The 13,772-nt window shown below is 43.2% G+C and overlaps 1 protein-coding gene and 1 pseudogene across 1 annotated transcript in view; one reads left to right on the top strand and one right to left on the bottom strand.

Annotated features, from left to right (window-relative positions):
• Positions 1-8,700, bottom strand: part of LOC147894812 (transcription factor EMB1444-like) — a 26,997-nt gene extending 18,297 nt beyond the window's left edge. Inside the window, 7 exon segments of the mRNA XM_087385236.1 lie at positions 3,041-3,142; positions 3,267-5,330; positions 6,185-6,241; positions 6,350-6,391; positions 6,802-6,910; positions 7,522-7,722; positions 7,825-8,700. Of these exon segments, the coding sequence (XP_087241362.1) occupies positions 3,041-3,142; positions 3,267-5,330; positions 6,185-6,241; positions 6,350-6,391; positions 6,802-6,910; positions 7,522-7,722; positions 7,825-7,919 (2,670 nt within the window). The 5' untranslated portion in view covers positions 7,920-8,700.
• On the top strand, positions 8,389-13,772 carry LOC147894811 (uncharacterized; annotated as a pseudogene).

Raw genomic sequence — 13,772 nt, 5'->3', positions numbered from 1 at the left:
CTGCCAAAAACACTGTCAAGACGCTGTCTGCTCACTGTGGAGGCTTGGAAACACTGTATAAACAGAGATTTACTGTCAGATCCTCTGTAAAAGCACTGTTTGCATACTATTTAAATTCTTTGTTTGCACATTGTGTAGGACTTACAAACTGTTTGAACAGAAAATTCTCTGCCAAAACACTGAATAGAAGCACTGTTTGGACAATTACTGTCTGAACAAAGATTTCTAACTGGCCAGGGCAGTAGATTCACTGCCACGTGGTAATTTCTGCCTGGACAGTTACACAGTCTGCCCTATTTGACTGAATTAGGACTCAATTGTCCAACCAAGGTTCAATTTAGGTAGAGCAAAATAACAGATAAAACCAAAAAACCCAAGTTTATCAGACCTGTAGGTAGAAAAAACCTTCAATTTACAATACTTGGGACACCAATTTCGAGGTAACTGAAGGGGCAAATGAACTGTGATGGTCCCAAAACTTGGTGCAGGTGCTCCTGCGACAGAGGTGACTTTGTTTATGCAGTAAAACAGGATTTGGGGCAGTAATCTGCCACATCGTTTCTGATTTTCAATTCTGCCTGTGCCACTTGATTCTGAGAATTCTTGGGTCAAACTTGGGAATTTCACTGCAATTAATGAGGGCTTATGATCTCCTGATCAAGCTGAACACAATGATACCAGAATTGTGCCATTCTGAGCACTTTGACATCTGCACCAATCTAGGGCTGCCACGTGTCTAGACACACATCTGGAAATCCAGACACCTGGCTGCGACTGAATTTTGTTGGTGATATGCCCTGGGATCACGAAGATGTGCTCCAAGTTTCAAAACAAAATGATATGTTTTTCCATGCAAAATTTGTGAGAAGGGGCTCTGATACCAATGTAGCTAAACTAGCCTACAGCATGCTAGTTTAACCTAGTTTCACAGCCTAGGTATGCAGAAATGACAGCAGCTGAATGTAGATTGATAGGGCAGCATGTAAACAGTAGAAATCCATGTGCTGAATCATCAAAGTACCTGGAATCAAATGTACAATCCTCAGCTTGTGATGGGATGCAAAAAGCAACAGGCTAGGGTAAGTCCTAGTTCAGTTTAGTTCAATTCAGCCAAGAGCATGGAGGCTCAGCTGAAAATGAAGAGTAGCAGGACCTCCCCCCCCTTTTATAGGTTTGGGCCTGGCAAAATTTACAACAATGATTATGGGATAGCCATCCTAGGATGCCAGGTGGCAACATTAGGCTTCCCCACTAAAATACTACTTATTTACAAAGCCATTTAGAGGTTGACTAGAATAGAAATTACTAGTTAAATTTCAACTTTGTTACAGAGAACTTAGAAGGGGGCTGAGAGTGGAGTGAAGGCTGAGTGGGTAGGAGAGGGCTGACAAGGTACTGTAGGCTTGGAGAGGGCTGAGAGTGGAGTGAGGGCTGAGTGGGTAGGAGAGGGCTGAGAGGGTAGTGTCGGAAGGCGAACGTTCAGCATTTTTGACAGTCCCGTGCAGCACCACCAACCAGAACACCATCAACTGGGGGAAATAGAATGCTTCCCCCGGGCGTTCCATCCCTGCAATCCATTCTGGCCACGTTTCCGAGTACCTGGGCTTCACGAAATGGCGTTCCCTGGTAACTATGCTTGCAAGGGCAGCACAATGGTCCAGATGTAGGCCCTGGGGTGTGTGCTTTTGTCAACGACCATACCATGGTATTACAAGACCTACAGACTGAATCGACAATCTATACACAGGCCGACTAGTCTAGGAGGACTTGAGTTCTACAAAAGGGGCCCCATTGGGAGGGTCCAAATATCCAGGAGCTGCACTCAAGTCTGCAGATCTCCACCAGGGAGAAAAGCAGCAGGAGTGGCCAGAAGAATCATTAAAGCCAGCCCACTGAAGCTCCTCTGGAATGCACAGGCTGACAGAGCTGAGAGGTGCCAGATGGACGTAGAAGGAAGTGCCAACAGGCCAGATCTAAGTAGCACACAGGCTGCTAGGTGGTGGTATGTTGAGCACTACATTTTGTATCAGGGTTTACCTATTTTGTGCAATCTATTTTACATGTTTTGGCTATTCTACTCCATGAGTATGCTCTAGTTTGTATTTGTGATTTTACTTCAGTAATACTTGTCAACAAGCTTCACAGTGGGATCTGTATATGCATTGTAATTTGTGTGAACCCTGGGACAAGTCTCCCGCTGCAGGGAGTTGGCTACAGCAAGCAGTTCTCTGTTTTCTGACAGCTTGAACGTCATGGATGCACGCAGTTGGGTGTGTGATGCACAAGGTTTGGCAATACCTCCCATATCACAATAAGTCATCTCTTAAGACATGTCCATATCTTTCTAATGGTTTCAAAATGACCATATAGCTTCCTACCTTTCAAATCTCCTTGTACTGCATATTACCCCACCAATTTGTAGAATCAGTTGATGTTTATAGAAATAAATGGCCAAGAAAGCCAAAGAAAGAGAGACAGACAGACAGACACGAATCACGATATGATATCATTAACATCCATTGAAGACCCAACAATATCTGTTTGAGTAACCATGTATCAAAGATTCCACATTGCGACTCAATGAGTAGCTGTCAAGTACATTTGTCATGTATTTGAGCTCAGGGTTCTTCTTGCCAAGATGGGACAGTCAGGCCATGCAGGTGGTCGGCAGCTGGGACTTCCTGTCGCCAGACTGAAGCAGCACGTCAGGAACGAGAAACACACACACACACACACCCTTCCCATCATTCAAAACATCTCTTATAGTTAGATGCCCTACCACTTTGTAGGATCCATTGACATCTATAAAATATAAGACCTAAGGGATGCCGACCCCTTGCCCAAAAAAAAAAAGAAATAAAAACCCACATGCACACACAGAGGACACATCAAAAAAATGATCGAGATTGAGAACCACATAATTCAGAAAGCACAACACAATACTGTTCAGCAGCAACATGGCAAGGCCCTGAAATACCATACTTCTAAATTACATGTACTGTCATTTAAAAGCAACAAAATGTATGTAAACAAGTTTCACCTTAAGCTCCCCATTCTTCTTCAATTTATCAGCATGTAACGTAACACTTTGCAGAAAGAGCATATGTTTTATAGTTTTTTCTAACAAGGCATCTATGCTGCACTGCAAAAAAACAAGAAATAACATCATTCAGTCACCATAGCTAACAAGCATGCTTGTCTCAAAATGATTAAAAACACATTATTTTTACCATCACAACATTCAAGAAAGAGAAAAGTGGAGCCACCTTGGATCCATTTGGTACAATGTCCCTCAATTCACGAACACGATCCTGAATTTGCTGTCTATCCTTAGGCCGTGGCCTGGGACCTTCACCAGGTCGAGCCCTCTTTCTACTTGACTTTGAAAATTCTTCTGGCTTTTTGAGTTGGCAAGGCTGTGTACTACCAGACTTTGTACTTTGCACATCCTCTGTCCAAGCATTCAGGACCATTTTTAAGGATACACCATTGTGAGATGTGTGAGCGTTCAGGTGCCTTTGGGCATCACTAACCTTACTTGCATTCTGCATATCTAAAGTGGCTCCACTACCAGGTGCAGCTTGAATATAGCTCTCAATGAGACATTTATGAGAAGCATTGCATGCTCCATGTTTAGGCTGCGCTTCTTCTATGGTGTTCAGTACAGACATTCCACTGTCTAGCCCAGAAAATACATTTTTACAAGAAACACTATCGCCAGCAGTTATTGCAAAAGAATGATGACAGCTTGAGGCATTGCCCACCACAGCATCTAACAAAGGCTCTGACTTGCTTTCTGAAAAGTGCAAACCAAATACATTTTCGCTAAGACTGCCTCTCAGGAAGCTTGAGCCCCACTTTTGAACTGCTTCAGCCCTAGTCTGTTCAGGAAGATCACATGTTCCCCAAGTCTGCTGACTTAGAGTTGCTTTATTTTGATCTTCACCTGCATGCAATAAAATTTCCTCCCAGAACTTCCTATCATGTCGCTTTTTGAAAATAGGACCCAAAGCTTGGGACAACTCATCTCCAACTGCAAAAGAGCAATCACTATTTCTAGTTTGGCCTCTTGAGAAAGAAGCCAAGTATTTTTCAAAATCATCCAAGCCAGCAGCAATACCCTTGCTGTCAATGCTGCCAACATCAGGTTCCAAAACGTTGCAACAGTGTAAGACGTGCTCTATATCTCCAATTGAGCTTTGAGACACAAGTCTCCTTGTAGATGTGAGAAACCCTTCTTTGTCCCAAATATCCTGACCTGCAATACAGCACACAGAATCCTGACGTGTAGCTGCAACTCCAACATCATCATCAAACAAATGCGAGTTGGATCGTTTCGTCCGAAAAGCAGCAGCAGTCTGTGCAGCGTTTCCGGTCTTTACAGTGTTTTCAACAAAAGGCAGGCCACAAATTTTATCAGCTGTGCCATAGTTAATTAACCTGCTATTTGAAAAGCCTGCCACCAGGGGAGATGAATGACTCTCAGTTGGAAGGTGTAGCTTAGATGTGCCATTAATAGTCGCATTGTGTTCACCAAACGTTGTCAGCTTGTTCATGGATGTTGCTTTGAGGAGCTGTTGGTCAGTCCCATTGACCAAAGGGATCCCAAGAACGCCCTCGTTTTGTTTAATACCAGATATGCTATCCATTTCATGTACCCTTGACTGCTCTTGATTGCAGCTGACTCCTGAGTAAACACAGTTGTGCAAACCAGTTGACACATCTGCCTCAACCTTTGATCCAATGCCAGACGTAAAAGCCATTGAGGACGGCTGGGGGGGATATTGTTTAACAGAGATGTTATTCTGTTGCAGGTCCACCGTGTCTCTACAATGACAGCTCCTAATATCCTCATTAGGCAGAGGGATAGTCTTACTTATTACTGCTGTTGCATCAAACAGCGGGACAGTTGAATATGCTTGCAAATTTTGAGCACCCAAATGTGTTACTGCTGTTCTGGAGCCTTGTGCCTCAGTTCCCAATGTGACTATCTCCTGCACGTCAGACTCCTGCAGTGTAGCCCTCAAAAACTCTGAAGCTTCATGGATTGCCTGTGGACCTTGTATCTTCAATAAGCTTTTGACTGAGCCTGGCTCTCCACAGTACCCATACACAAGCTGGTCCACTTCCGCAGCATTCACATCATCGGCATTGCTCATGGAAATTTGAGCTTGGTGAAAAGTTGTGGGCCCCTCTCCTGCCACTGGTGAGATTGCAGAAGACAATACAGATTTACCGCCTTGCCCTTCTGAAAAGATGGCTCCTGGTACATTTTGAAGGGACACAAACACAGCTTTTATGTGATCCACCCATTCCATGTCTTCCATGATCTACAAGAATATCTCAGTTCAGAATTGTTAGAGCCTCAGGGGACCTGATAGGACCCCTATTTGATATAAGTGCAGCCAAACATTGAACATTTGATCAAGTGCCAAAGGAATAAATGTATTCAGACTTGCACAGAAAAGCAAGCCATTCGGTGATTAACTTCCATAGATGCCAGCAGAGTGTTTTTTTTTTTCAAAAGTTCTCATATCGATGAGCAAGCACTTTCTAAATGAGTTATGAGAGACAAACAGATGCAGAGAAAGAAAGAAAGAGGGAAAGAGAGAGTGATGATTATGTCATAGCATAAGCTAGGTACGTAAGAAGTTCGATCCTATGGGGTATTGGACGCACACACAATGACTGCTTTTTCTACTGGAACAAAATAACCATTCTGCCCCATAAGCCATGGCAGAACTTGGGGTTGGGAGGGACACGGGGAAGGGGGAGAGAGGAGGGGGGGGGATCTACTGATGACTCAGTTATCCAAAATCCTAATTAAGAGCTTCAGCTGCTATAGAAAAAGCAGCCACCTGACAAGAAGACCCCTGCATAATCCCCTGTTACAACTCACTCTGCACATTTTTTGCACCCTTTAATTTGATTTAGCAGTGACGTAAAATAAAAGAATCCCAAACACTAAGTGTTCAAATTGGTATTATCTGACAGGCCTTTCTCTGTAAGCAATTCATCACTGACCCGCTAACTTTACTGCAAGAAGATTACCAGCAGCAGTCTAAACCTCATGGAAGCTGCACGTACACTGAAACTAATGAACTGTAATAGAATAGCCAAAACCTGTTTCATGAACACTATGCCATTGTTTTACTGATAATCATCTTTAGGAAACGAGCCATACCATTTGAGTGGAGCCAAGCTGCACGACCCCTTGAGGGACAGCTATGACTGCAATTGTCTGCAACAACAAGAAAAAACAAATTCAAGGCCAGCTTTTCCAGCTAACAGTATGGCAAGCTACTTTGGGTAGAAAACTTAGCAGAGAAATTAAATTGTTTGTTCTCACCTTGATTCCCGCTGCAAATTGATTCTGCCATCCAGCAGGGTACTGTAATGACCACAAAAGTAAAGTCAGATGGGACAAGCACCAAGTTTATTTCACAAGGCAGGACTGGAGATACATGGAGTGAGAAAGGGTGTAACAATAACAGGGGTGAAGTTCTGAGAAAATCATGATCTTAAGACTCAAAGTTTACACACATGCGTAAACACACACACAATTTAAAGAGCCAAGGTCTATAGCAGATTTTTGGCATCGCTATCCCTTGCAATTGAGAACAGGACTACGAAGTAAAGTTTCAAATATGAAAACTATTGTGAAATGCACAAAAATTGTCACAAAGAACCCACAAAAGCTTCGAGTTGGAAACATCTTGCAAAGGTGATAGAGGTGTGCTGATAATAAAAGAGGACTTGGAACTTTACCATGGCGATAACGATACATACACATGTAATTACCTTCTCATGCATACACCAACTGTTCGCTGAAGCGGCTCCCACACAAGTGTTCTCCCCACCGGCAAAGACCCACTGATGCTTCCCCGTGAAGGCTACTCGTCCAATAATACTATATCCAAAAAACAAACTTATCTACTTTTTTCTTTTTCTTTTGCTTTTTCTTTTTTCTTGTTTAGAGCGGGGGGCCAGGTGGGGGGGTTATGATATACCTTCATAAGACGAGAATATATCCAATCTTACAAATTAAGTTTGTTTATATAGAACAAGCAAAAGAACAAAGGAAAAAAAAAGGCGAATGATATTTTAATCATTCATAAGGCCTGCCCGGAGATGATTTGTAGGAAAACTAGGGCAGATAAAGGAAAGAGAGGAAAAGAGAGAGAGAGAGAGAGAGAAAGAGAGAGAGAGACGTGGGGGTAGAGAAAAAGGTGGAGGATTTCAAGCGAAAGAAATAGAAAGTGGGGAGTTGGACCAATCATAAAATTTAGGATTTTCAGAAAAAGAAAATTCTGAATTTTAGCTTCTTAGAGAAGAAGCTCCACTTAGACCTACCAAGTGCAGGTTACTACCCTTATGTTCTCATCAGTACCCAAGCATAAGCTGCCATCTACATGAGGAGCTAAGCTGGGTATGTAATAATAAAGGGTTCATATGTAATAATAAAGAGTTCATTTGAACCTGTGTAAATAAAGTTGAGCATTATATAACAAAAGAGCTCACCCTTCACCCATAAAATAGACGCAGTATGACATTTTCGCCACAGCAAGGCCTATTCGACCCTCCCAGTAAGCCCCTTCATGTCCAGAGCTTCCCTGATCTAGAGGAGTTTCTGCAGTTTCATTATCGGGATGCAGCCGTAAATGGGGAGGCAGAGGGAAAGAGGATTGGCACTCGTAGTATCCATCCTCGCAAGTGAGCACCCTACAAGTGAAAAAATGCGTCCCGACCACAAAATCAGAGACAAGCTTATCGTTTACATTCAGCAGTGCGAACAGTGATAAGCCAAAGGATAGTCAAGCTTACATGCGATTCCGACGCTTAAGTTTCCAGAAGACAGCATAGCACCAGCCTGTTTTTAAGCACAGAGTCTTTAAAGTCTGCTGCAAAACCATAGCCATAACTAGCCCCTTGGCCCTGCTCAAAAGGCGAGGTTGTTGCCCGTCAGGCAACCACTCACGCAAAATCTTTCAGGACTAACTGGCTCGGCATGAGCCCCGTCCTGCAAGCTTGCGGCGCAGGCCCGCTCTCCTTTTCCGTGGTGGCGCTGAGAGGCTTAGTGGCAGGTTGTCCATCTCTGCAGCTGCGTGTTCGTGCTAAGGGTCTGATATCCTGAGCGAGACACCGTCGTAGCTTTGATTCCAACCTATAATGAGGGTGCGAAAAAAGATGAAATACGATCTGCCTTAAGGGGCACCGAGCGCTGGTGTTGGACGAGTCGTGCGGAGAAATTGGCGAAGGCTTCCATCTCCGAAGCCAAAGACGAATTGAAGCCAGTTGTGATGAGCACAAGCGGGAGGCACGTTTGTTAACCCAAAATCTACAGAATTATTGTGTCGATCACTTGGCGGTTTCACTAGGTCAACGCTAATGCCAGAGCAGGTAACGAAATGAGCAGGAAACAAAAGAGAAACGGAAATTAGGAAAGAGGAAGGCGAACGTTGCAGCGGAGCAAAGCAGCAGAAGCAGCAACGGCAAGACGAGAAGCTATGGACGGAGGAACTTGGAAGTGGAAGAAAAAGCTTACATACATACATACAAAAGCTGGGCAATATGTGAAAAGGGAAGACAGAGCAGGGGGAGCAATAATCTGATAAGAGGGGCAACAATGAGTAGGGGGGGAGGAAGGCAGGGCAAAATTATTATGATGTTGCGGGTGGGGGTGGGGGTGATGAGCAACAGCAATCGAGTAGCAAGCAATTAACACCTGAGGAAGGTGCTACTACTTCTGCCAATAATAATAATAAATAATAGCATTCAGAAAATGGCCATTTTCTATTTTCTAAAAGAAGCCTATAGTGATGTTTGAGAGGTTTACAATGGTCAATTCAATTTGTTGGTCTTATGAAGAGAATAATGGATATTTTTTGGAAAATGAGGTCTTTTGTAATCTTGCAAGAGGATTTGACATTAAGAAGGAAGATTGCACTGAAGATTTGGGGCAGACGTGAAGATTTGGGGTCCTTGTTGGTGCCTATAAATTTCGATATTTCTGTGTGCTCTCAGTATCCTTCGATTGTTCATCTTAGTACCTTCTTCGCTTTTTCTGATATGGCTGAAATTTCCAGTACTCCAGAGGTGACAGAGCCCGCATGGGTAAGAATGCACAAACCACGATTACAAAGTCGTACATTGAAAGCCAAAGATGCACTAGAGAACACTAATGTGGAGCGTCTTCTACATTCAAGCATAGATTACCGTGACTTTACTTGCTTGCGCACATCCTCTGATTACAAATTAGAACTTCAAAAAACCTCTTTGCTATGGTTCGCCGAGTGGGCCCTCCTACTTTCTTCATAACTTTGCATGCAACCGAAAGGCTATCGGAACCTCTAGTAGCTTGTTTGGAGAACCTTGAACATAAACCTCTTATTCACAAGCAACAAAGTGAATCTTGTCACCACAATGTAAATATCCTAAGTCAAAGTGCAGTTGACCATTTATTTGATCATAATTAAAGAGTTTTATATGTGTTAATTATGGTCAAAGAATTCTTTTAAGGTCAAAGGATTGACTACAGTCAAAGATACTTGACTCTAGTCAAGTAAACCTGACTTCGGTCAAGGAGACTTGGTTTATTACCAAGAGAGTTAACTGCGGTTAACCAGAGAACTACAGAGCTGACTACGGTCAGAGAGTGTTGACTTCGGTCAACAAGACTTGGCATGCACCAAGAGGGTTAACCCCGGTTAACCAAGATGTGCCAACTTCGGTTGGAGAGACTTGGCTATAATTAAGGCGCCTCGACCCTTGGTCAAAGCTCCTTAATTATAATCAAGAGTGTTGACTCCGGTCAACAAGAGAATAAATATATATTTTTATATTTGTTTAGGTGTGCACATGTATTCAGTGGGGACGCCCACCGTGACTAGAATTAGTCCATAGTGTGTTATTTGCATGCAAAGCGCTAACAATTAATGGGTGCCATGGTGGTGCGCTTTAATTAATTGTTGCAGGTATTAGAAAGAGTTATTTTTCCTAAGCGTTACGGGAGCCTAATGAGCATCTAGGAGGCAGTTCGTGTGACCAAGTGCTTTGAAGACTCCAGAATGGCCCTTAGTGGCATGTAATAGGACTTAGTCTAGATTTTAGACAAGTGGCATGTTGCCAATTTTGAAATGAGCTTGAAGCTCTTGTAAGGATTCACGTTTTGAATGTGTGGTATCAGAACAGCTCTACGCTGAACTTTTGTAACAGATTCTCTCCAAGTAATAAAATACCTTCGGGGGGATCCAGCCCGACATGTTGTCCTAGGGCCTAGTGTCTCTGTTGAGAGAGAGAGAGAGTGAGGGAGAGCAAAAAGGGAAGTGTGCTTGCTGTCTTTTACGAAGGAAGTTCGTAGTGAATCAAAGAGTAATTGCTGTCTTTCAAGAGCGAAAGGGATTTCATTGGTATCAGAGCACAGCTATACTGTCTTCTTAGACGGTGACGATCCAAGGAGTTGATATGTGACTCTGCTGAAAATTAACGGAAAAGAAAGAGGCGATGTTGTTTTACGACGGTACAGTTGGTCTTTTCGCTGTTTGAAGAGGACGAGTCTACGGGGGTCTCAATGCTAGTCTTTTCCACAAAGAAGTGTGTTGTTGCTACTTACGAAGCTCTCGCTGATCTTTCACATAATTGTGAATCTCGCTGCATGCTACCTTTGCTTCCTTTTCGCCTGATGCAGACAGAGCACTGCTATTAATTGTGAGGAAAAGAATCGATGCCTCCATGCAAACGTGACACGGAGAGCCAACGACGGTAGGCACGCATTATATCCACGTAATTCCAGACAAGGCCAAGAGAACCATCTGCGTATGCAAAGATTGTTGGTGACGAAGAACTACGCTAGTCGATAGAAGCTTTGCTCCTTGAGACGGACTTGACACACCTTCACTAGAGAACAACGCTGCACATAGACGGCTCCAGCGAGGCGCAACGCACGATGGTTTCTGAGGCGTGATGCAGCCAAGTGAAGGTGTGAAACCTTAGGCTTACGTGGCTCCTGGTGATGTGGCCAGGGTGCCAGCAGGTCCAGCTGACGTGGCGTAGGACATGTGGCAGATAGGCGGTTGCTAATGTGGCATCCACATGTGCAATAGATGACATGGCACTGACATATGGCAGACAGCGCACTAGATGATGTGGCACTGACACATGGTAGCTAGCCTGGCAGGCTAGTGGTTAAGTTAACCTTGGTACAGTAAATCCTGATTAGTTAACCTATGGTTAATGAAACCCTGGTTAAGTTAACTACAACTAGTCAACTCTGGTTAGTTGAACCAATACCCAGTTAGTTCAACATTGGTCCAGTTAATCTGGCCTAACCAAACCAGTTTGGTTGGTGTAACCAGTCCAATTAGTCTAGTTGCAGACTAACCAGACCAATGCCAGTCAGTCTGGTTAGAGTGACTAGCCAGTTACTCCATTTGGTTATTGTTCTTTCAAAAAAAAAAAAAGGGACAGTTGCAGACACTGTTTCTGCTAGCATATTTCACCTGCCTATCAGACTTTTACTATCAGAAAAGCAGTAAGAAAAGCAGAGAAAATAGAGAAAACAGAGAAAGCAGACTTCTACTGTCAGAAAAGCAGCAGAAAAGCAGAGAAAAGCAAAGAAATCAGAGATTTGCAGAAAAAGAAAATGCACGCCTTTGTACACTGGGAAGATGAATCAGATGCTTCTGAGTGCTTTTTGCGGTAGCCAGAAAAAGGGCAATACAATTGTTGATGCTTTAGCAATTTTGTGGGTTTATGCTTTGAATTGATAGCCCAATTACTGGCACAAGTTGTGAATGCAAGACACCTCCTGTTGAGGCATTTTTATGTCGGAAAAGCAAAGGTAGTTGTGCATCAGTTACCTACACAGTGTGTGAAAAATTTACAGATCTCAGAATATGGATCAATCACCTATCCAGTAGGATTCACAAGATAGGGATGTACATCCAAGACAGAGAAGTGTGCAGCAAACTCAACAAGAATTTGAACAGATGGTACGTGCTCGTATGCAAGAGATGAAAAATCTCAGAAAAGATCTAAGGGCTCAGCATTTGTTTCAAGCAGAAGCTATGCCTAATATAGCATATGATGTGCCAATGCCAGAGGCACACTCTCGCGTACAACCAAAGAGAGAGAGATCTCATAGGGGACGGTCCCATAGCAGGAAGAGATCGAGGCATCATCACCGATCTCCTAGTCCATCACCGTCTACCTCGAGTTCGACTTCTGTATCTTCTTCTTCCTTATTAGATAAACCATTCAGGAAAAGAAGGAAACACAAGAAGTCTAGGAAGAGAAAGTCTTCCAGAGAGACCAAGGAATTTAAAGAGGGAGGTAAATCTGTCAAGTTTATGACCTACAATGGACAATATGGTCATACAGACAAAGCATTGCAGTTCATCAGGCAGTTTGATGCTGCATTCGGCACAGAAAAGTTTTCAGAATCCTCCAAGTTAAGAATGGTCAGTTTGCACTTGACAGCGACAACTAGTGCATGGTGGAGTGCACAGACCACAGATGGGTCAGCCCTAAGGAAGTGGAAGGACTTCAAGAAATCCTTCTACCAGCAGTTTATGCCTAAATAGTTTAGAAACCATTTCCTTCAAGATTGGGACAGTTTGCATATGGATGTAGGAGATACAGTGGATGTGTACAACCAAAAGTTTTGGGATGCTTATTTGTAGGTTGCACCTTTCAAAAAGATCTCCAAAGGGACCCAAATGAGAAAGTACAGAGAAGGTCTCACTCCAAGAATTCAAGCAGTAGTGAATGCTTTGGGGGCAAAGAACATTCAAGACCTTATGCATTCAGATTCAGTAGCTAGTCTTGTGCCGTTACAAGATCCATCTACAGTGCTATCCTTGCATGCAGGACGTGCTGATAGAAAGAAAACTGATTTTTCAAAATCAGAAAAGAAAGAGTACCCCAAGGTTGAAAAGAAAGGGTTTCAGCCTCAGAAGCCGAGGGGTACTCAGTTTTCAAAGGCTTATAAAGGCAAATCTCTATTCACCCCTGAACAGATAGCTGAATTCCGTAGAGATGGGAAATGCTTCAAGTGCGGTAAAGAGGGGCATGTGGCTGCCCAGTGCCCAGAAAAGCCTTCAACTTCGAAGGGAAAAGAGGCACAGAAGCCACAAGGACCGCAAAAGCCAATGGCAGGAGGAATTCCTAACATACTGGGTCATGTTTCAAACCCAGAGGAACGAGAATTGTTGCTATCTTTGGGAAAAGTGAGAGATCAGCAAGCGCTGATTTTATTTGATCCAGGGGCTACTGATAATTTCATATCAAAGGACCTAGCCTTGAGGCTGGGAATAAAGATGAAGGAGTTGGGCAGGGCTTTGAATGCCGATCAAATGTTCTGTGGGAATCCTGTGCCAGTCACTCCCTTGATAGGGAAGCTCTGTCTTCATGTATAAAGTTATGTGGATCAGGAAGACTTCTTCATTTCTCCACTGAAACATCATGATGTAGTCTTGGGAATGCCTTGGTTTCATCGCAAGGCAGTGAAGTTGACTCTTCCTGAAAGAGTGCTGGAGTTTGTGCATAGGGGGAAAAATCAGCGTTTAATTGCAGGAATAAAGGGGAGACTATTCCCATTGTATCTGATGTTACATGTGGTAAAGCAATAAAGTCTGCAATTTCTACATACATGCTTTTTGTAAAAGAAAAGAAGAATGATATGCATGCTGAAATGAATGATGCAGACAAAGATAAGTTTCAGTTTCTTGTAAACTTTAAAAATAGCTTTTCCAATGCTTTGCCAGGGGAGTTAG

Source organism: Dipteris shenzhenensis, chromosome 14 (assembly GCF_047967505.1).
Source record: "Dipteris shenzhenensis isolate YYH24624 ecotype China chromosome 14, Dip_SZ_1.0, whole genome shotgun sequence".
NCBI lineage: Eukaryota > Viridiplantae > Streptophyta > Polypodiopsida > Gleicheniales > Dipteridaceae > Dipteris > Dipteris shenzhenensis.
Note: the sequence above shows the minus strand (reverse complement) of the source record. Positions and strands in the feature narration are given on the sequence as shown.